Source organism: Meleagris gallopavo, chromosome 11, assembly GCF_905368555.1.
Source record: "Meleagris gallopavo chromosome 11, MGAL_WU_HG_1.1, whole genome shotgun sequence".
Lineage (NCBI taxonomy): Eukaryota > Metazoa > Chordata > Aves > Galliformes > Phasianidae > Meleagris > Meleagris gallopavo.
The window spans coordinates 10263306-10285508 of NC_139414.1; the positions used below are offsets into that span (position 1 = coordinate 10263306).

At 38.3% G+C, this 22203-nt stretch overlaps 1 protein-coding gene across 5 annotated transcripts in view; it reads right to left on the reverse strand.

The window, feature by feature from the left end:
* The window catches only part of SLC9A9 (solute carrier family 9 member A9), a 175981-nt gene that overhangs the window by 148108 nt on the left and 5670 nt on the right, over nucleotides 1-22203 (reverse strand). For all 5 annotated transcript variants that reach the window (XM_085232522.1, XM_085232523.1, XM_085232525.1 and 2 more), the window contains exons 2-4: nucleotides 21605-21807; nucleotides 16731-16808; nucleotides 16048-16124 (exon numbers count right to left, since the gene is read on the reverse strand). In XM_085232522.1, coding sequence (XP_085088648.1) covers nucleotides 16048-16124; nucleotides 16731-16808; nucleotides 21605-21807 — 358 coding nt within the window. The remainder of the gene's footprint in view (nucleotides 1-16047; nucleotides 16125-16730; nucleotides 16809-21604; nucleotides 21808-22203) is intronic.

Below are 22203 nucleotides of genomic sequence, written 5' to 3' on the forward strand. Positions count from 1 at the left end.
CCCTATTTTTGGCCCACATTTGAAGAATACTACATTTAAAATATGAAAATATTTTGGTTTAGTATTTCAGCATACAATGATCTTATGTTTGCAAGGACCAGTTACAATAGGTTCTTACCGGACCACCTCATATTCCCTTTTAATGAGTTTGTGTTGCCATCAAAGATAATTAATGATCATTTTCTGATTTCAGTATAATGTAAATTAGATTAGAGAGTAACCTGTTGTAGAATAGGACATGAAATGAACTACGAAGAAAAATGTTTGAAACCATTTTAGCAGTTTTATTGGACTAGCTCAGTCAAATAGCAATAAAAGTGCTGAAGAACAAGAAAAGAACTAATATCTTACGTGCAGATTGTTGGGTATTCTAGATGAACACTTCATTTACAGTGCAGTTTTCAAATGTAAAACACACTTTTAGATAAAACAAATGGATGCTTTTAGCACAGACAGGAACTTTGCTAAGTTTTGAGAGTTTTCAGGTATTTATCTACCTGTGCTTGGGTCAGTGTCTCATACAAAAAGGAAGGACATATGAATATCGTCTTTGACTTTCATGTTTCCAAGTTAGGGTTATTTCTTTTATCCTTTCATAACTGAAACCCAAACATTAGATATCTAAAAGTCTGACAAGCTCTGTAAGTGTGCAGAAACAAAAAGAAACCCTTCAGTCCAGATGGGATTTACTTTTTAAACAATGAAAAACTGAAACTGTAGAGGGGCTAGAAAAGTCCTTTTTTGGGTAGTAGCTGTTTGCTCACGTTTGCACTTCATTTAGGCTACATTCTGCTCTTGCTCCAAGACATTCACATTTTAAATTGGTACTTGGTGTTATGCTGACTTCTCCATGCCTATTTCATGCTCTCGATGTGCTCTGTACCTACAGCTTTGCACATATGAATCAAACCCCTTAGGATTAGGTGATAAAAGATACAGATCAAATTCAAAATTAACAGAAGTTTATGACCAAAGACTACTTATCTCTGGTGGCTAAGCCAGTATTCTTGCTATAGTAGACAAGGAAGGAAGAGAACGCCAAGATTTCTTGTGTGCAGGCGAGGTTCTATTCCCAGGGATATGAGTATTACTGTGCAATGATGTTCAATAACGAAGTGCAAACTGAATTTTTTCAAAGGAAAAGACTTTAACTAAACAGATCAACAGATATGTCTAATGTGACATGAAACTAGACTGAAAAATATTTGGGAATAGGAAACTTACAGGCTAGAAAATAACTTTTCGGGGTGAATATATTTGTCCTGATATGATTCAGAATCAGTCAGCAAGCAATGAGTTTCAGAATGCTGTAACTTGTGGCAAATAAGTTCCCTCCTTCTTACACTGCTATTCTTAATTGGTGTACTGGATAGAAATACTATTTTAATGCTCTAAAACATAGTAGCAGAGTCCCAGAGACGCCTCCTGTTGTGATACTGTATTTTTTTAAAAAAGCTCATATTTAATAGGTTTGTGGCCTTTGAAGTTGTAATACAAAATAAATTTGACCAGTATCAGTGTTCTATAAAGAGACTGAATCTGCAGTTATGAATCTGTGGTTGCATCTTCTCCACCATTATTATATTACTGAATCATAAAGATTACATTATTAAGTGGGTACACAAATATTTTAGTCATGTCTTTCACTGTTGGTTCTGCTCCATAGAACATAGTTTTTTCTTCATTGTAGCTTTTTTTTTTTTTTTTTTTAAATATATTAAAGACCAAAAATCCATCAAATGTGGATTTGTCAAGTTCTTCAATTATGGGTAATTATGATAGGATTAATGTTGTCCTACAGGTTTGACTTTTCTCTCTGATGCAGCAAACAGCTATGGCAAAGATACCTCACTGAGCTACTTTACTGTATCTGAGGAGCACAGAAACAGGGGAAGAGTCAATACTGAGTGACAAGAAAGAAATAAAGACTTCTGCTTCCAGGTTCACAGCCAATTCCAGTCCCCATTCCTCCTCAGCCACAAGGATTGATTTATGCCAGTAACTTCCTCTTTCCCTTCCCTTCCCTTCCCTTCCCTTCCCTTCCCTTCCCTTCCCTTCCCTTCCCTTCCCTTCCCTTCCCTTCCCTTCCCTTCCCTTCCCTTCCCTTCCCTTCCCTTCCCTTCCCTTCCCTTCCCTTCCCTTCCCTTCCCTTCCCTTCCCTTCCCTTCCCTTCCCTTCCCTTCCCTTCCCTTCCCTTCCCTTCCCTTCCCTTCACCCCTCCCTCCCTCCCTCCCTCCCTTCCTCCCTTCCTTCCTTCCTTCCTTCCTTCCTTCCTTCCTTCCTTCCTTCCTTCCTTCCTTCCTTCCTTCCTTCCTTCCTTCCTTCCTTCCTTCCTTCCTTCCTTCCTTCCTTCCTTCCTTCCTTCCTTTTCTTTTTCAATTCTGTCCCTGTGCCACTGGGAGGGGAGGAGTGAGCTAAAGGCTGGGCAGTGTTCAGCTGCTTGCCCAGTTTAACCACATTAAGCTTGCCATGGAAGAGCTCATTGTGCATTCACAAATAGATGCTGATTATTTCTAGTGAAACTCAATGCTTTGCAGATGCTGGACTTGTCCAGCCACAGCTAAGGGATTGCCAGGAAATGTGGTTAGTTATTGCTAGTAAATGTCAGTGGGTGGAAATTATTGCCTATTCATTTTGGTTTGTAGGATATAAACCTATAAGATCCTGTAGGATACATGAATGAACCTTTACAAGAAATCTACTTCACTCCCTCTCCAGTTTCTCATTTTCTTTCCCCTGAAGGCAGAATAAACTTGTAAATAATTGTTGGTTTTTTCAACTTCTTTATTTTACTAGCACTGAAATCCGATTAAGAAGACTCAAACAGGCACAACAGTCAGCTGTATAAAAGACAGTTTTCCAACAGAATATCTGAGCAGTTTATGGAAGTAACATCTTTAGGACAAAGTGACTGGATGCATCTCATGAGGGATGCACTACTTCCACTGTAGGGCATTCATAATGGTTGTGTGTCTTGTTTAACTAACAAATAAACTTCACCGTTCTACAGGATGAGGTTTGACAGTCTTTAAAATCTAAAGCAACTCCTGTAGCTTTTAGTAGAAATGATTAAGCAGAAAATTGCCTTAAATGTTTCCTGGGTGAGGTAAATGAATGATAATTAAACTGATTAAATGGAAATGCTGTTGTGAGATATTGGCTGCTTTCACATAGAAAATGTACTTTGTAAATATATGAAGAATAAATGGGTCTGATGAGAAAAGTCTGAGTTATTTGTATAAAATATTCTGACTTTGGGACAGCTCTAACACAGTCACAATGGATTACATTGGAAGTACCTTAAGTGTGTATGTAAAACCATCACAACAGCAGACAGAATTTTTGCCTAACCCTCATGAAATACCAAGTTAGATGAGATTAGTGAGATGAATATGGCAAGTATATGGCATTCACTGAAAATAACACTAAAAATCAGATGTGTATCCCTTTTTCACTTGCTCAGACTGAATGTCACTAGAAGCTGATTCCTGTCCATAGGCTGTAAATGCAGAGTAACTTCATGAATAACATGGGATTTTTACTGCTATTCACTAAGCATGACTGTATGTCCCAGACACCTCTCTCAACATGATTTTTAAATATTTTACTGATCTTTGAGTATTTAGAGAGCTCAGAGAAAGAGACTCCCTTTCTCCTCTAGGTAAAAACAATTCCATCAGATGAATCATAAACATTTGCATATCAGCAAACCAAATCCCTGTGACACAATTCTTTACAAGACACAGCGCTTACAAAAAAATAAATTAATGAAGAGTAAAACAGATGAAAGTGAACTCTACTTCCCCTGTAAGAGCAAGCAGCTTACTTCATTGGAAATTACACTATTTTTTTTTCCCCATTAAGTCTATAACTGATGGACTGCATGACGTTTTCCCTTTACCTGGCATATTAGGGTTCCTGCAGTTGGACTAAGGGCTATAAAGGAGCAAGCAGAGCTGTGACTCAGGTGTAATGAAAGATCTGTCCTCACCTCTACAGTGCCCATTGCTCACATGAGCAGTTTGACAGTGTGCCAATTCTGTACAGCTCTGGCCACCTCATTTTCCCACAGTTACCTTTAACTTAGCCAAGTTAAAGCACTTATGTTCTGGATGAACATAAAAAAAAGGATATCAGATACAAAAACTGTATGCTAAACTTAAGCTGACCTTAAGCTTCCAGATTTGTGAAGAAAGCACAATGCTACCAACTAGGAGAAGACTAAGTGCAACTTAATCAGATTCAGGTTAAATTAATAACTGCTTCTCACTCACACTGTGCTGCTGCGTTTGCATCGGAACACAGCAGACACTCCACAGTGCTTATGGAGTGCTTACCATTCCTATAGTGCCGTGTAGAGCAGGGAACGAGAAGCAAAGCCTGCCATCAGAACTGCAAGAGAAGGCTGGGTGAGAAATATACATTGTAATTATTATGGCTTAGGCTGATAAGGACACTGGGGCAAATGCCACTATTCCTGCAAAAGTGTGCCATGGGATTTGTATACATGCATTATTCAGGACATCAAGCAGCTTTACAGTTCTTCTAGAAGCACAGACAGCTTTGCAGGCTATGCTATGCAGTATTCTATTAAAGGTGAAAGGAGTAGTTACTGAAGCACTAACATTGCTGCATGAAATACATTGTCTCATACTCGTCTGCACTGGCTCCAAAAATTCACACCACAGCCACTGATGTGGGCCAGGATATGGGTGGAGTAAAGCATCTATGTGGTAATGTGCTGCAATCAGACTTGACAACAGGCAGAAAACATTTTTCCAGCAATAGGACTGATTAGACATTCACAGCTAGAGCTGCAGAGCTGTAGAAATGCAAATAGATTTGTTCCCCATAATGGCAGCAATTACAGCTTTGCTTCATCCTATAGACGGATCAAAGAGAAGAGTAAAGAACTGACATTTCTGCACACTAGGATTGTTCTTTCATTATTTCCATGCTCCCAGGTTTTTATGTGTACTGGACAAAGCACCCATGAATATACTGCAGTGTAGCCTTTTAGGGAGGGAATAATGAGCTATAATATATGGTCTAATAGCTCTTTTCTTGCTCTAATTTCTCTGCCTTCATGTTCATTTTATGACTTTAGAGATCAGAGAAAAAAGATTACATTCCTAAATGAGCCAGACTGAACATTCCCTTCTTGGGAGGACACTGATATTACATCACTGAGCATTGCCTACTAAAAACTATGGTAACTTTTGTTCTTGATATTGTTATACAGCAGCTGTAGTCATTTATTTTTTTTTATGCACTAAGACCATTTTACAGAGCACCTGTTTAGATTTCATTGTAAACTGTAAGTTGCAGAAATCTTTTTTTTTTTTTTTTTTTTTCTTGTAAATCTCATATGGACAATGGATTTCTCAGAATGCTTGCCAGTAGCAGTGTGTACCATAGGCTGAACAACAATGCATAAAATACTGCTCCTATCATATTGGAGAACTCTTTCCTAAAGCAGACAGGACCTCTACAGACAGGCAGACTGTTTGAAACTATTCACAAAAGTGGGAAGTACTTCAGAAATAAAGAAACATAAGCTGTTCTAGGTTGCCTGTTGGCATAATTCCACGTCATTAAGTTAACAAGTAATTTTGGAATTTATAGACAAAACTTTATAAAGCGCCCTTAAGATCTCTACTTCCTACAGCCCTTTCTATGCTAACTTAAGTATTAGTTTTGTTGTTGTTGTTTTAATTATTTTTATTTTTAATTACACTTCAGTGTTTTCTGCACGGGCACACTGCCCTCTTTTTTCTTTTTCATGATGATTTCTCCTGTAGTAAAACCACTGGTCTACGTTTTGGAACACTGAAAGGTTAGAGACTGTACAGAACTACTTGCACTTATCAGACACTGACTGAAGCTAACAGAAATTTGTGCTGTACATAGAAATAATGATGATAATGTTTTTTGTTTTTTTTTTTTCACCATTAAATGAGTGTGTAGTAAAAACCACGCAGAATATGAAAGACAAGACAGAAGAGCACAGCAGAGCTGTCTGCAGTTAAGTACCAATGATAAGAGTTTGGAGAATAAATCTCGATCCTCTCTGATAGATGAAGAAGCCTCAGGACTGGAAATGAATGTTAAATACCCACCCCGTCTCACGAAGCCTCATCAGGCCACATCCAGGGTGGCATCAGCAGCTCAGGCCACTTCCCAGAGTCTGCGTATGAGCTGCACTTTGCCACCCCCTGCTGTCCAAACCCTATCCAAGCAGTAGTCATTTTGTCCAGTTAAAACCCTGTTCAAAGCAAACGATATTTCCTGGGCATGGAAATAAAACAGTGGGTATACTTGTCGTGCAGCGTCCTTCTTCTTCACAAAATCTTACACGAGCTTGGGTCTGGGATGTTCCCAGCTCCCAGTACAAACCCAGAAAGGGAGTTGTAAGTATAACTTCAGTACATTTTGTTTGCCACTTCTTTGGAAACTTTTCAGCCAACTGCACTTGGGATGGGACACAGCCTCAAAAGGATGGGCAGGATTCTGCATGAAGCCTCTGGCCCAGTGTTGCTATCATACAGCACCTGGCTTTGACTTAGCCCAAGGAGTCCCTATGGATGGATTTTTCCCAACTTCTCCTGCTCTTCCTCACCTTCTTGCAGATGCAGCCTAAAGAATAGCCTTGTTTGTTCTAGAATTTGTACCTGCTTCTGCTGATTGACAATGTTTTCAAACTCAAAGTAATTCTAGTGAGTGTTAGAACTTCCAAAGGATAAAAAAAAACATACCCAGAAGCTTAATTTATATTCACTGAAGTTTGAATCTATTTTGTGGCATAGAAAGCTGAGCTGTCTGCAACACCTTAGCAGAAGAAAAAACAGATGAAAGGAGAAATCATGGCACTGAGGATTTTACATTTCCTCTGCACTTTGATGTTCAGCTTTCACTCCACTCCCTACCTGAAGCAAGCTAACACCATGGTGTGTGACTACATGCTTCTAAGTGGTAGAATCTGCCTCCAGGCACCTTCCTTATAGTCTTCCTTGCTACACTTGAAAAATCGTTGGCCTCCCCAGCATCTGTTCGAGTGACAGCGACCAATGCTAAAGAAAGAGAAAGGGCACCCTAAAGGCAATTTTATCAACTAAAAATCATACATGAGGCTTTTTATATTGTCTGTCAAGAGAAAATTAAAAATAAGTCATAAAAATATAATGATTGAAGAGATCAAAGAAAGAAGAAAAAGAGGGGAAAGTAACTCTGACACACTTTAAAGGCAGAAACCCCTACAGAAAAGGAGGTATGAAGGCACAAATGTGTCTGCATGGCATCTTGACACCACACTGTTAAAACTTCCCTTAAGACAGGGGCTTATATAGCAGTGCTACAGAAAAAAAAGACACCATTCCTGCAGGGATATTGGCTGAATAACATGGCAGCGTTTCCATGTTAAAAAAAAAAGCAGCGAAAGATAAAAAATAAGTCCTCAAACAAGATCTTCATTAAATGACATAGTTTGTTTTCTTTGGATTGTGCAGCTTTTAGTTTACATTTGGATCACGCTTTCCAGCTCTTCACAATGGGGCATCAACAAATGAATAGAATACGAGGTTTCTGAATAATAAAAATATCCCATGGTGTAGCACATTAATTAAAATGTCAAAGATAAAGAGGTTTGTCAATAAAACCAGGCTTGATAGCACAAGGTGTGGCAAAACTCTGAAAAATGTAACTTTGCTTTCAATCCTCTGTCCCAGCTGTTACCGTGGGTTTTTGTCCTTGAGCACAATGGGGTTAGTATCTAGAAGCTGCTGTTGAAAAGAAACATATAGGCAGAGTTTGAATAATTATTTCTTTTAAAGCTGAGCCACCCAGGGCCAGGACCTAATAATGTGAGGAAGAATACAAAGGAGAAAAAGTTTTGAATGGCATGGCTGGAAACTCCTTGTTTATCACCCATGACAAGCTAACCTCATGGTGTGTGTGTGTGTTTCTCCTCAGCAGAGAAGGTGTCACTAAGGCTCTTTAACCAGGGGGGACATTACTTGAGAAGGTTTGTGGGAACCTTTGTCCTTCACAAGGGAACGAGTGTGGATATTTCGAAGGAACAAAATCTCAGGTAACCATTGTCAGTCGTCTTATGTATTTATGATTATGGATTAAATGTCAGGTTAACATGTCATTAATAGATTATTCTTTCATTAAAACCAAAATTATTTACTACATCCTTGTTGTGTGTGTGGATGTCACATATAAATATTATATAAGAATCCCAATCCACATTAGTGAAGAAACAAGTTGATAAAGTTTTTGGGAAGCATGTAGAAGTTAATTTTTGTGTCTCAACACATTTAGAAAAAAATGACAAAATGTATGTGCTTACAATTATCATCAGATAATTTTGGTAGGCTTAACTACTACCTTATCTTCCCATTTATTTTTGAGTTGTTCATTTGTGAGTGTGCCAGTTTGACAGCCCCAAAGACAGGGAGCATCTGTTTGCCTATAAAGGAAATATATTTACAACATTCACTTCCACAAACTGCTCCCGAAAGAGTGCTTCAGTCACACACTTGCGGGGCTAACAAGAGGATCAGTAATGTAAAACCCCCAGCATCTTGCCAAGAGTACTAATGAAGCTGCAATTTACCAGTGAATGGTTGGAACTGTATCAGGTTTTGCAGTCTATTTCTTTTACTAGAAGTGCAAGGGGACAACTAGTTCAGGCTTCTGAGTCACTTCCAAGCCCACAAGCGTTAATGTAACTAATGTAATTTGTGATGTGCTCAGATTGTCGTTTCACAATTCTGGTAACTACTTTGAAATACTTTGAAAACTAAGCAAAGTAATTTGAAAACGAGGCTGATTGTTAGCATTCTGACATTAGCCATCACAGCCAGTAATTTTAGCTAATAAACTCCCCAGTTTACTAAAAACTGTTCATCAGAATTGTTTTATTGACGGTATTATTTGGAGTCCTTGGATCAGTGTTTGAAGCAAGTGTAAAGGCTGACATGTAGTTGATGATTCTTTGCTTTCCCTCACAAGCAGCACTCCAAGCTGGAGAGAAGAGCAGTGAGTGGCCCAGCCCACGCAGGCTGAGGGAGCTGACCTGTCCCACCACGAACACGGAGCTGCTTCTGGCTCTTCCTGAGCCTGGATCCAGCACACCGAGCCCACAGTGTGGGCAGCTGCCCCCATCTCTAGTGTAGCGATGAGCTCCAAAGGAAAATCTTTTTCTTGGATTGCTTGTTTGAGGCTCAGCGCAATGTCTTTGTCTTTCCTTTGTCTTTAAACAGCCAAAAATCAACTCAAAATGAGCTTGGCGTCTCTCCAGCCTCTGATGCTCAGCTGAATCCCGCGTCCCTCGGCTGCCCGGGCAGTTGCCGTGCATGGAGTGACGCCGGCTGGGAGCTAACCAGCGTTCGAGGCACGGAACCGAGCGGCAGGAGCGGAGGGAAGACGGCCAGAGCTCTGCGTTAAAGCGGGCCTCGGGGGAACAGCGGCTCGAGCTCGGCTCCCGGGCCTGCCCGGGGCGCGGGCGGAGCGCGGCCGCCCCCTGCTGCCCGCAGCGCGCCATGCCCGCCGAAGATCGCCTGCAGCAGTTCGGCACGCGAAATCTTGCCTTGTGTGACACTGCTCTCGCTGCAGTGCTGAATGCTAACGTGAAATACTTCCATCTGCTTTTTCTCTCATTTTCTCTCACTATAATTCTGACAGCAGTTGTGTTTTTTTTTTTTTTAATTTCTCTTTGATGTCAGTTGGAAGTAAATGCTGTTGGGCTGTATCTTTAATAGAGAAAAGAGCCTGCAGAAGGTTCAGCTGAACGTGCTGTCTGTTACACACGTGACCAAGTTCAACAGCAAGATGGGATCAGTCAAGGTATTATTAAAACCATGAGTAAGGCTCTTGCACTGAACGGCTGACTCACGATCAAACAAATGCTTTCTGGCTATATTAGAGGGCTGTTTGGGAAAAATGCCAAAATGGGATTATGATTTGGACAGGAAATTAGGTTCTGTAGTAACCCAGCTACATTTGTAAGCCCTCTGGCTCTGGTGGTGCACTTTGATGCTGGCCTGACCACAGTTCTCTCTTCTACTACACATGTAGATCTGAGTCACCTGTGTGGTGAGGGCAGAGAACGGCGTTCCAGATACCCACAGCTGTGCATCAGTCACATGGCTGGAGCCGGGCACTGCCCTTCAGAGTTGTGCCACAGCCCTGCTGCTCAGTCCCATCCCTTAACCTGTCAGCGAGTACTTTCCACATCTAAAGAGCACAAAGTGTTCTGCTTCATAGAAATCAATCTCTACTTGAAAGGTATTTTACAATATTCCAGTGAGAAAGGCTACGTAGTACTCTGGCAACAGGTAACAATGGTATGCTTTCTGGATTCTATATAATAAGTAAGATATAGAGCTAAGTGTGGGCTTCTGTTTATACCAGATAAAATAGCAGTAATAAGATTACTGAAAAGTGGTTGAATTGAGTCACTTGTTATGGAAGGGCATGGTGAGTGGAAAACCCACTCATCTGCTGGGCTCACAAAGTAATGAACACTGGTTTGAAATCCATATAGCACTGGGTTACTAATGGCCTTCCTCAGAGGTGGATACTGGGAGGTATTTAAAATGTGATCAGAGAAGGCTCAAGTATCTTGTTCTAACCTTCAAGTTTTCCTTTTTCTTTAAAGTTTTCCCTCATAAGGGGTTGGGTTGGATCAGAGATCTCCGGAGGTCAGTTCCACCCTAAATTATTCTGTGATTCTGTAATAAAAAAGAGTGATGAAGAATAGCTTCACTCAGAATGTTGCTTGAAGGGAGAGAAACTGCAGTCAGCTGTACTCATACCCTCATGATCAATGGAGGGCAACTGCATAAACAAGGTAATATGGTTGCAAGAGGACTGAACAACATCTGATAAGCTCTTCTGCTTTCCTAAAATTAATTTAATGATACTTATGTTCCACAGAGATAGCATGAACACACGCTGTCTTATTCCAAAATCAAATATATGAAGTGGCTTGTAAGGACAGCTGAAAGGAAGAAATAACGTGAGCAATTTCAAAAAATGCTTTGTTTTATATTTTCAATCTGAATGAATGTTCAATTTTCTCATATATCATAGATTACAAAAAAGGTATCAATGTGCAGCTTCTAGGTCAGTCAGAGTATCTAATCCATATATGACCTTACATTCTTACTGCAGAGTTTCACTATTAGTCATTGTCTTCGCACAGATAAAGATATATTAGTTGCTTGGTTTTTTGTTTTTTATTTTATTTTATTTTTACTTTTATTTTTTTACTGGTGCTGTCATTTGGCTCTAACTTTGCAGTATGTGGGATGCACATAAATACCACAGAACAGATATTGGTACTCATCCTCCCAGTAAGGGAAAGGCCAAAACAGAACAGAGATTGTGGTGTTGTAACACATCTGCTTTGGTTCCTGCTAAGCTTCACAAAGGGGCTTGTTATGTTGGAAGAGGTGGTGGTGCAAAGAGCAAGCAGGGGCCAAGTCAGTATATTTAAGAAGGGAATGATTTTTCTGCATAGGGTATGGAGCTGCCTATGAGCAGAAACTAATTAGCATTTCAGGAACCACGTGCATAAAGTCCTTGCTGCAGCAGGAAGTACAATAATCCTAATCGCTTTTTTTTCAGTAAGTGCAGAGGAATTGCCAGGTCACAGCCTGAACCAATGGTTAAGCAGCAGGTGAGAGAATGTGTGGCTAATCCAGGGAACTCAGGTGCAAGCAAATGCCTGGCTCCACCCCTCCTCACTCTCACTTAAGGGTTAGCAGCTGAAGGAGCAGTATTTCTCTGGGTAGGGATTGCATTTCTCTTGAGCTGGTCATTAGAAGGGGTGAGCTATCTCTTTTTCTTTGTTACCTGCTATGTGCCTGCATCCTGTTAGAAGGCACTGTTGTTGCCTTCTTTTGCCGTACAGTAAAATTTTATTACTGTAGTCTTTGTATTTCTAAAGAAAGAGAGAAGACAGAAATGCCTGTCTTCCTGCCTGGGAAGCTAATTGTTGGATATGGGAGGAGGGGGATGAAGGCAAATGAATGTAGAGAAAACAAGGTAGAGAATATCAAAGTACAAAATGACTGACAGAAGTAGACTAAAGGCAGAGTGTGTACATAACAGAGATCATATCATTGCTCGTGTTGCTTCAGAAGAAAGCAGTGTACTTGCTGTATGCCATGTCCTACAATTTAGTAAAGCCCTGCAGTTTTGTATGGCCTGTAGCAATGCATAGCGTAGGCTGAATTAGAAATCTGTCTCTGAATCATAGCTATTCCAAGTGCTGTTGGAGCCAAAAAGCTGGGTGGAAGAGATGCATGAGTGGTCTACTGCTAGAGAAACAGGGAATGGTGGTATTTAGACACGATGCTGGGTATTAGTTCTTTCATGATCAGGGAAGAAGACTCTAGGAGATCTGTGTGAAAGTAAATTTCTATAGTAAAAAAACTTCCAGTAAAACTGGGAAGAAACTTTATAAAATAATAGTGATAGAAACCAACAAAACAAATAAGTTCTTGCCCCTAGACAGAGGTTTCTTCTAAGGAAAAATCTAGACTCAAGTCTTTTTCCTGTTTTGCAACAAATGCCATTTGCTCTTTTTCTGAAAGAGTGCATGACTTACCTTTTTCTTTCTAGCTTCCCTAGCCACGTACATTTCCCTTTAATATGAATTTTTTTATATCCTTAGTGTGCTAGGTGGTTATTCTGGAAAATAGTACAATCATACCCTGTTGTTCACCACATCTGTTTTTGAGAAGAACTGTGTTTTCTGCGTGATCAACCCTGCTGCAGTAGACAACATCAGATGCTTATCACAAAATGGCTGCGAATACTAAGACTGAACTTACAGCAACACATATTTGAATGCATTAAAGTACTCTTGGAAGCATTCATCTCTGAGTGGATGCTAGTGGCCTAAGAAGCACTATTTTATATCGGTATCTTGGTTTAACTCAGCTTTTTGTCCACAAGTTGGCAAGTCATTGAGATGAGAGTGGTTTTTAATAATATTATAGCTTTAGAAATGCTAGAACTCAGAATTATGTCCAAAAGTAAGTCTCTTCCCTTTTTCATTCCCTTTGCAGAATTCCCACACTCAAGACATTATGAGTACTACTACTCATTATGTAGTTTTATTAGTACTACTCTAAACCTGTTTGGGATTTGTTAAACATCTTTAACCAAGAGTGAAGAGCAGGAACCACTTGCAGCTGCAAATGTGTGTTGCAGCTTGCAACCCCACACGCAGAATTATTTTAGATGCACACTGACCAAAGAATCAAAGCTACCACACTGGGGCACTGAGCTACACACTCAAGTAAGCACAACAGTTCTTTTTCTGGTGGGCCTTTGTGTTACTTCCCCTTCTCTGGAGAACTCTGGTGAGGCACAGTTTGTTTTAATCTAAACAATGTTCAGTTTCCTCAGGTCATTGAGATATGGTACAGTACTGCCTCATGACTGAAAGAAAATACCTGCATTAACTCCTGATGGGACATGGAAGCAGTTAAAAAAAAACAAACAACCCTATAATAAAACAAAGCAAATGCCCACAAAAACATTACCAACAAATATATAAATAAATAATATAAATAAAGTAATATAAAAATATTTCATAAATAAATAAATTACTACATCCAAATTAATGTCTGGTTATTAGCTTTTTCATTATTTCCAGCCATCGGCTGAATATATAGCTTCAAAATATAAATGGAAATTATTAAAGACAGACATCTGAAATATATTCAGAATATCTTATCATTGGAGAGGGCGAATCGCCTACGTATAATTTTTCCTTCTCTCTCAATCAATCTGTACAGCACCAGGATACTTTAACACTGCCCTCACCAGTTTCTGTTTGCAGCCCAACTAAATCTTTTATTCTTGCCTGTGAGGAGCTTAAGTATTTGCTATTTACGGGTGGTGTGTGAAGGAAAACTATACCTGTATTATTTGGTAGGAATGTGTGGTAGAAAATGATTTTTAAATTAGGAAAAAGTACTGCTTGTAATTCTGAACTTATACAGAAATGATCCACTGGGAAGGTAAGAGTTTAGGTGGTGTACTACAGATAATCTTTTTAAAAGTATTTGCTTGGTTTATGGAGTGCTCTGTAACAGAGAGAGATTTTCTGTTACCCTTAACGTGGCCCCATTTTTCCTTGCAGAAACAGTTTCTAAAATCTAGAAGAATCTCACAGTACAGTAGATACAAGCCAAATATTTTTTTGGCTTCAGCCTACTGTACAGTGCTGTGTGATTCTTTGGTTTTGCTCTGCTGAAGCATAGAACGATTTCCAAGCTGCAAAGTCTTTCCACAGCCCCCATATGAGCAAAAGTAATCAGATTCTAAGCTCAATACTGTTTCACATCAGCCGACTCCATTAGTATCTTCCAGAAAGCTTCAGTCAGAAAGCAATAAAGAACAGGCCCATAACCTAATTAAATGTCCATACATTTGCCAAACTACCCAGACATCTCTGGAAGTGGTAAGCACAAGGAGAAGGCAAATCCCCAGTCATGCAGTGCACAGGAAAGATGCTGAACTTTTCAGGTGTGTGTTCCAAAAGCTTAATGAGAAATAGAACCTGTGTGCACTGAGAATAAGTCAATGTGTCAATTTATCAATATTGACAGTTCTGTCCCATAGTATCATGAAGTCAGAGGAAGCTGCTTATTGTTGAGAAAAAAGTTGTAAGTTTACAGGAAAAAATGGATATGCACAGTGAGGAGTCAGACTTTTTGTTTGTTTGTTTTGAAAAATTATTTTCTATTGAAAATGATTAATTGTAAATAGAATGTTTAAACAGTATGCCAGTGGGAGGATTCTGTCCTGTAATCTTTAAAATACATTCACTACTGGGAGCAGTTTGGACCGGTATGCTTATGAAAGAACAAAATACTTAGGTACTTAAATCAGGATGCACTGTGTTAATTTAAATGATATAAAGTTTAGCATTTCTTGCTACTGTTGCTTTTAGGAACATTTATTCCTTCTGTCCATCCATTTCTCCCTCAGGAGACACGAGGAGGGCTATTGAAAGTGTGCAGTTAAATGTGAGGAAGAAACCTTTTCAGATGATAATTGAATCTGGATACCACAAGTGTCTGAATGTGAAGTGTCCACTTTAAAAAGTTACAATGGAAAAGCCAATCTCATGTCTTTTTTTGTCCTCAAAAATATTTGGAGTGGTATTTGTTAATTCCTGATATCTCTTTCCATCTCTCTCGTATTTTTATATATAGATGAATGTGTGAGTTTGGTTTTCAAAATCATTTCAGATTCAGTTTTTTAAAGAAAGAACTGAAAAATATAAAGGAGGAAAAAAAAATGTGGACTGTAAATGCTAGCCAAGTATTTTAGTATGAAATGTCTCTCCACAGTGACTAGTAAATCAGCCAAACTTCACAACAAAATTAGAAACATTTTACTTAAGAAGTATGGAAATGAAGCAGGATTTTTTTGCCCCTGCGTTCTTCTGTCTTCCTCCTTTTCTGCAGAAACTATTTAGTCATATCCAATTCACACATGATGTGATAATAAGACTTTTTGCATGACCTTCATTTAATAGGCTTCACTTGGCCTTGGAGATGATTCCAATAATTTTACATTATACAGTATGTTTCTGTCCATCCCCTTGTGAGCTTTGAAGTCCTTCATTTTTTGTTAGAGACTTGTTCTCTTATGGAATGAATTCTGGTCAGAAGCATGGCATTTCGAATGAGAGAATGGTTTCTTTTCCCAGGAGAGGTGGTTAAGGTTACAAGGTTATAGAAAATAGGCCATGCTTCTATCAATCATAGACTAGAAGTGCAGGACACAGCTTCCCGAGTGCCTTAGACAGTTCTTACTATCCAGCAGTCTTGCCTTCTCTGCATTCCCTGACATAAAATTACTTTATCTATTACACACATTGTGACTTCTATTGATCATTAAGGGTGAGCAATTATTTTTGCCATTTAGTTTTTAATTAATAAAAAACAAAACAAACAAACAAAAAAACCAGCACTAATTAAGACTTCAGCAATATAGCAGAAAGCATTCACTTACCCTATGACAATGCAGGAGATGGCAGTTCCCAAAAATGCATAGGTTAAAATTGATCCTAAGTTACGAAAAAAATGTCTCTGGGGAGGAAAGTTTGAAGAAAAAAAAAAAAAAAGTCCTTTGTAATACAGTCAGTAACAGAACATTAAAACCAAGTTGCATCTAGAAGTGCCATTCCATCCATTCTTTTTCTTTCTACAACCCATAGATATAAAATGAAATAGTATAGGCTATAGAAGTAGTTTTGGAAAATATGATTTGATTCTTTTTTTTTTTTTTTTTGGTCTCTTGGAGTGCCTTTGCAATTCTCTCTTTTATGTGTCTGGCCAAATGCTTTAGGTTCACAGTAAAAGTGTCTGATATAAACTATCATGACCTTATCCTTTGAGTAAGCTAAGTTTTGATCACGCAGTGTATGAAAAATACGTAGGCTGCTGCCTACTTGTAGTATTACCAGATTCAAAGTGGCCTTTTCTGAAAATAGCAATGTCCACAAGTTGCAAACTGCACACAATCAAATCTTTGCACAGTGACAGGGAGCAGATTGAAATTTTTTACCATTCCTGTCAAGTTCTTACCACACAGTATAATTGTTAACTGACTTCTTTCTCTGCTACTGATCTGTTGGATCTAAAAAGTAGCAGTCACACTAAGCCATTTCTGTAATTTAAGACAGAGGCACTTACCTTCTTTAAACTATATCCAGCATGAAATATAATAGGTGGCAGCAAAATATTGAAGAAAATGGAAGGATCAAATGTCATCTGCCAGAAAGGACAAAAAAGAGGGTAAGGAGACAGAATGTTGTTCTGAGTTCTGTTTTACATATTAACGTGTAATTCCTTACTGCTCATATATATATAAAATACTATCTGAATGAAGGAAATTGGTTATGAATATTTTAAATATACAAGTAGTGTTACTTATGATACTGTCATTACACTATTGTACTGCCCAACTGGACAGTCTCATGCTTAATTCCTGGTTCAGATGTGGACTTTCGCACTGTTTCAGGAAAGACTCATGCATGTCGTATGTCAGTTCCTCACTTACTCAGCAGTGACAACAGAAAAGATCTGCACTACCCAAACCAAATTAACGCTTCTTTTCAAACAGAGCTAGCTAAAGTTGCTTGATGAGCTACTGGCTGTCACTTTTTGTGATCACTCTTTGTGATTCTTGCTCCATCCCACTGCGGGACAACAGGTCATACTCCATTACAGAGTTTGTTATACTCATATTGCTCTGTAGTGACAACCCCATTCCCAGGTCCTCTCTGAGTGGAGCCTGCCTAAGATGCATTTGGAACCTCCTTATGCGTGAGGGACCAGACAACATCTGTCTCCTTTGTTTTGTTTTGTAAGAAGTAAGAATTTATTGTACTGCCTCCTCAGTGTAAAGCTGAAGCTGCTGTATGGGAAATTCACTGCAGGAATAGTTCAGAAGTACTGTTTGTAATGCTGACCAGTTATCACTGAGCTCTTCTGATCATATCTTTTGTAACCTCAATTCACCTTGGGGCATGAAATAGAGAGAGAAAATACAAAGAAAAGCACTTGGGAGACACCAGTAATCTTCTGAAGAGACCCAGTTTCCTGAGCTTCTTAGACCAATTCTACCACAGCCAAGAGGCTGAGAAATTAAATTTTGTGCAGAGAACAGGGTTGAAACTTCACCTCAGCAATCTTCTCTTTTGGGTACATAGCCAAGCTGTACACTGAGCTCTATTACAAGCCTTTAGGAATGGAAGACTTCAATTTAAAATGCTGTTATCTGCTTTCAGATATTCTGTCAATTTTACTAGAAAAGTATTTGTGAATTGGAAGCGAAGGCAATACTAATGTTGCTATATGTGAAAGTACAACATTTCAGAAGACTTAAACCTAGATGTCTAAGAATGACTCACACTCCAGTTCAGTCTCAGTATTTTGTATGTGAATAAGCAGAATTGTCTTCATCAAAACATGTGGGATCAGCACCCAAACACAAAGTGTTTCTGCAAATTTCTGTAGCTTTTGTTTCCCTAGGATATTGTACCTATATCACGATAGGAATAAGGAGGGGATTTCCCACTCTTTAAAGGTGTTATATAAATCTTACTTTAATGACAGGTGAAGTAGCATTACAAAGATGGTACTAAGTTGATGATTTTGCTGGCTCTCTAAAACCATGTACAAAATAATGGCCATCAAAATCCAGAGTGAGGATAGTGTTTTCTACTAAAGTTACTTAAATTCCCCTGGCAGTATCATTTCAAATATGTGCAGTTACCTATGAAACAAGACCCCAAATGGTTTCTAAGTAAATGTATTCCAAGGTTTTACTTTTGTAATTTGGTGAGTTTAAACTAATTGTGGAACTTGCTAAGTAATTTACGCAGACTCTGAAGCTGCATCACCTCACACAGAGATTTATTGAATCAGATGCGCTCATAAATTAGAATGCCTGTCTACTTCAGATCATTCAATCATTGGAAACTTTACAGTCATTTGCAAGCAGCTGGATTTTCATGAATATTGTAATAAATTTTACTTAGAGCTATAGTAAAGATTGTCAGAAGGAAGCTGGATCAATATATCTTTTCTGTGACCAATTAAAAAAAAAAAAAAGCTCCTTAGGTCTTGAAAGCACTATACTGTGTCTCCATTTGAAAAAAAAAAACATTAACACTGATAGAATCCCTTAGCCAAATGTTGTATACAGACTAATGACTAAATTTCAGTGAACACATAAAAAATATGCATTAAAATCTCTGCTTTAAGTGTGTTTCACAGCAGGCTGTATTTGTTTTATTCCTTATTAACAGTTTGCTTCTGTGCTGAAAATAGACTGTAGTCCAATTTCTTTACAATACCTGGACAACAGATTTGATATCAAATGTCAATGGCCATTTTCTGAGTTGATTCTGCTTATTTTGTCTTATGTCATTAACGAAATCTTTAACTGATAAAAAGAATATTGTAAAATTTACTTTTGATACTTAAGAAAGTAAGAATGCTTCACAACACAGGCAAAAGTCTGAAAAACTTCAGAGAAAACTCATGTTTGCGCAGTCTGTCAGATGAACGTTACCTGAGAAGCTAATTCATGATTGTTACTTGTAACAGTATGAACATCATTCATTTGCAGGTCAGTAGCCAAAGTAACATTCTCCCCATTTCACTGTAGCTATTTTTCCTTTGGAAAGATTTCAAGGCCTAAATTTCAGCCAGTTTAAAATACATTAAATTCTTTAATTTCAGAGAAACTATATCAATACATACGAGCTATAGAGTTAGTTCATTATTTCCTCTTTCAGTTAAGTGGGAAATCTGCATACCATCTATCAAAAGCTACAAGGTGAAATATTTAAACTGAGTATCGTAGAGTATGAATGCAGGACAAGCAATCTTTTTTTGTAATAAATCGTGTTTGTAAGGATTTTGGCCTAGAGTATGTTCAGCCTCATTTTATTCTCCACAGAAGAAATACTTAAAGCTTTTTCACTTTTTCCTGGTGCTTTTCTACTTGCATATAGAGAAAACTGATTTCTGCCAGTTGGTAGCAAGCTCTGGGATTGTCCTTCAGCAAGAAACTAAGAGAGAACAACCTAGCTTCACCTTCAGAGCGCCATCTTCCTGTTCTTTTCTGATGTAGTGTGGGATCAATGCTTAGCATAAAAAGGGCAATTAGTGTAAAACCCAGGCAAACCAACTTATCCCTAAGTGAATGGAGACTGCTTAAGAGTGGTAGAAAAAGACCAAAACACCATAGAAAACAGAAAACTCTTCAGTCACCCTATCTCATTCTTTTTTTTCTGAATGCCATTGCAAATACTTAAGTGTCATGAAACTGGAAAATCATCCAGAGTTCACATAAAATGCATTCCTCACCTAATACTATTTCATATACATGAAACACTAGTTGTTTTTTTCTACCACAGCTAGAAACTGCAGTGCAGCTGTCAGTACACTGTCCAAGTTTGCCTTCAATTTCAAGCCTAGACAGTGACCAAGAACAACTTTTAGTCACCACACTTCAAGTAACTTTCAATAAACAGAGTGCTGTTTAAAGCTCGAGAAGAAAGTAATATTTTAATAAGCCTATGTACTGCTCACTGTTCTGTCAGCAGTTGTGCTACTTCGGTACCTTTACAAGAGACAGAACACAATTACAGCAATGGCTTGCAGCTCCTTTGTTCAGATAAAGTGGTATTTTAAGGCTAGAGTACTAGATCAATTATTTAGATTTGGAAGAGTGAAAGCTGCCAGAAAATGACTTCTGTCTTCTTGCTAGCAGATAGCTTCATTTGATAAACAGGAAGTGAGAGCTCAGCTTTTTTTCCCATTCTGCTTGCTTAGGAATGTAAAATTCACAAAAAACTTGCTAGCACGTAATGTGCTGCTAACTTCATGGAACGGGTGATAGAAAATGAATTCTCTTCACTTGCAAACTCAATTGTTGACTTTGGAACTAATTCAGCAAACGTTAAAATATTTCTTCCATAAGCATCAGAAATCTTGAATGAATGTTTTACATTCAAAATGAATTGAAGAATATATCTTTGTAAGTCACAGGCAGCCTGTTATTTCTGATAAATGCACGTAATAAACTCATATACTGAAGTCAAAAGGGAATTGCAGTTGAACAAAAACCAGAGCATGGTGCAATCGTGTTTTCTGTTTTGTATGTCAGTGCTTTTACCAACCAGGAAGGCTGCCAGGCATTGCCTTTGTCTCCTAAATACTGTCAAATGTCTCCTTTCCTTTTTTACTTATTTTCTTTTTAATAAGGCACTTGCCCTCTTAAAGTGAAAATGTTAGCAGGCTCAGACCTCTCCTGTGAGCCAGCTTCAGTATACCAAGTTTGACAAAAACATTCAAATGTAATAGATAAGTACATAAGACTTGGAAACTAAACACTTGAACTAAGATAAACCTCTCGCAACTAGCAGGAAAAAGGATGAAGACTCAGCAAAATCTGGTTAGCGTGACTGCCACAGTACTTTCCTGTCTCCACCCACCACAGCTCTCGGTTTTCAGTGTCTAATCTAGTTCTCTCTTACACTGTTAGGAGGCTAGCAGCGACTACAGACAGGACACGAGGCAAGGACTTTGAGCAGGCAGTTAAATCCAAATTCTGCTGAGATGCCCAGTGTGCATTCTAAGCATAAATTAAAAGCTTTGTATAAATATAACTGCTACTATACAAAAATATGTATTACTCTGGTAGATAAACAATGATACTTGTTAAAATCAAAATAATATATTGAAATATTGTAAAAGACATTTGTAAGGGCTTAAGATCTGCATGTGAGTATATGCGACGTCTTTGAATTTAAAATTTTAGAGGGATTTTGGAAAGTCTCTATGCACTCATGAATTCCTCAAGTTGCTGTCCTTTCTTTGAACAGACTATCAAGAGAAGCAAATACTGCAAAGGTGGAGAAATAATATACTAAATAATTAGAATATTTTAAGTGTTACATATTGGAAAATATACAACATTGCAAAGGACTCTAAATAAAATGAATAAAAGAAATATCTTACACAATTCAGAACAAAAATAAAATCATTTTTACCTTTTGAAGCATTGCATTGCCCTGGTGACCATTGACATTGTGATTATTGATCTCTCTTTTGTATTGGTATTCATAGACCTGATTAGTTATATTAATAAGTAGACTGGATGGCCCAGATTTCAGCTTTTCACATTCATAAACAGTTCCGTTTTCAACATCTGATGTTTTTGTTGCATATCGTATAATTAATCCCATTACAAGGCCTGGAGAGTAAAAACAGAACAAAACAAAAGAGATTCAGGTGAGTTTAAGCATTTGATGCTCCACAATTGCTGACTTGGGGAAAAATGAACTTCCAGGCTCTTGCTCTCCTAAAGCTAGGACTTATTTTCTCAGTGTTTACCTTCACACATGTACACTTAACTCAGTACTCCATGGAGGACCATAAAATATTCTTTCAAAACGGTAATTTCATTAGAATACTGATTTTGGTTTGCCATGTCCTCAGCTGTACTCCTATTCTTGCAATGCAGTTGCTGGAATCATTCTGTGATAGCAGTTGACTTGCTTAAATACTGTGCTTTCAACAGACATTGAGAGAAGGGGCATGAATGCATATTGGAAGTGCCGAGCATAAAAAAATCAGTTGTGATCTTGGT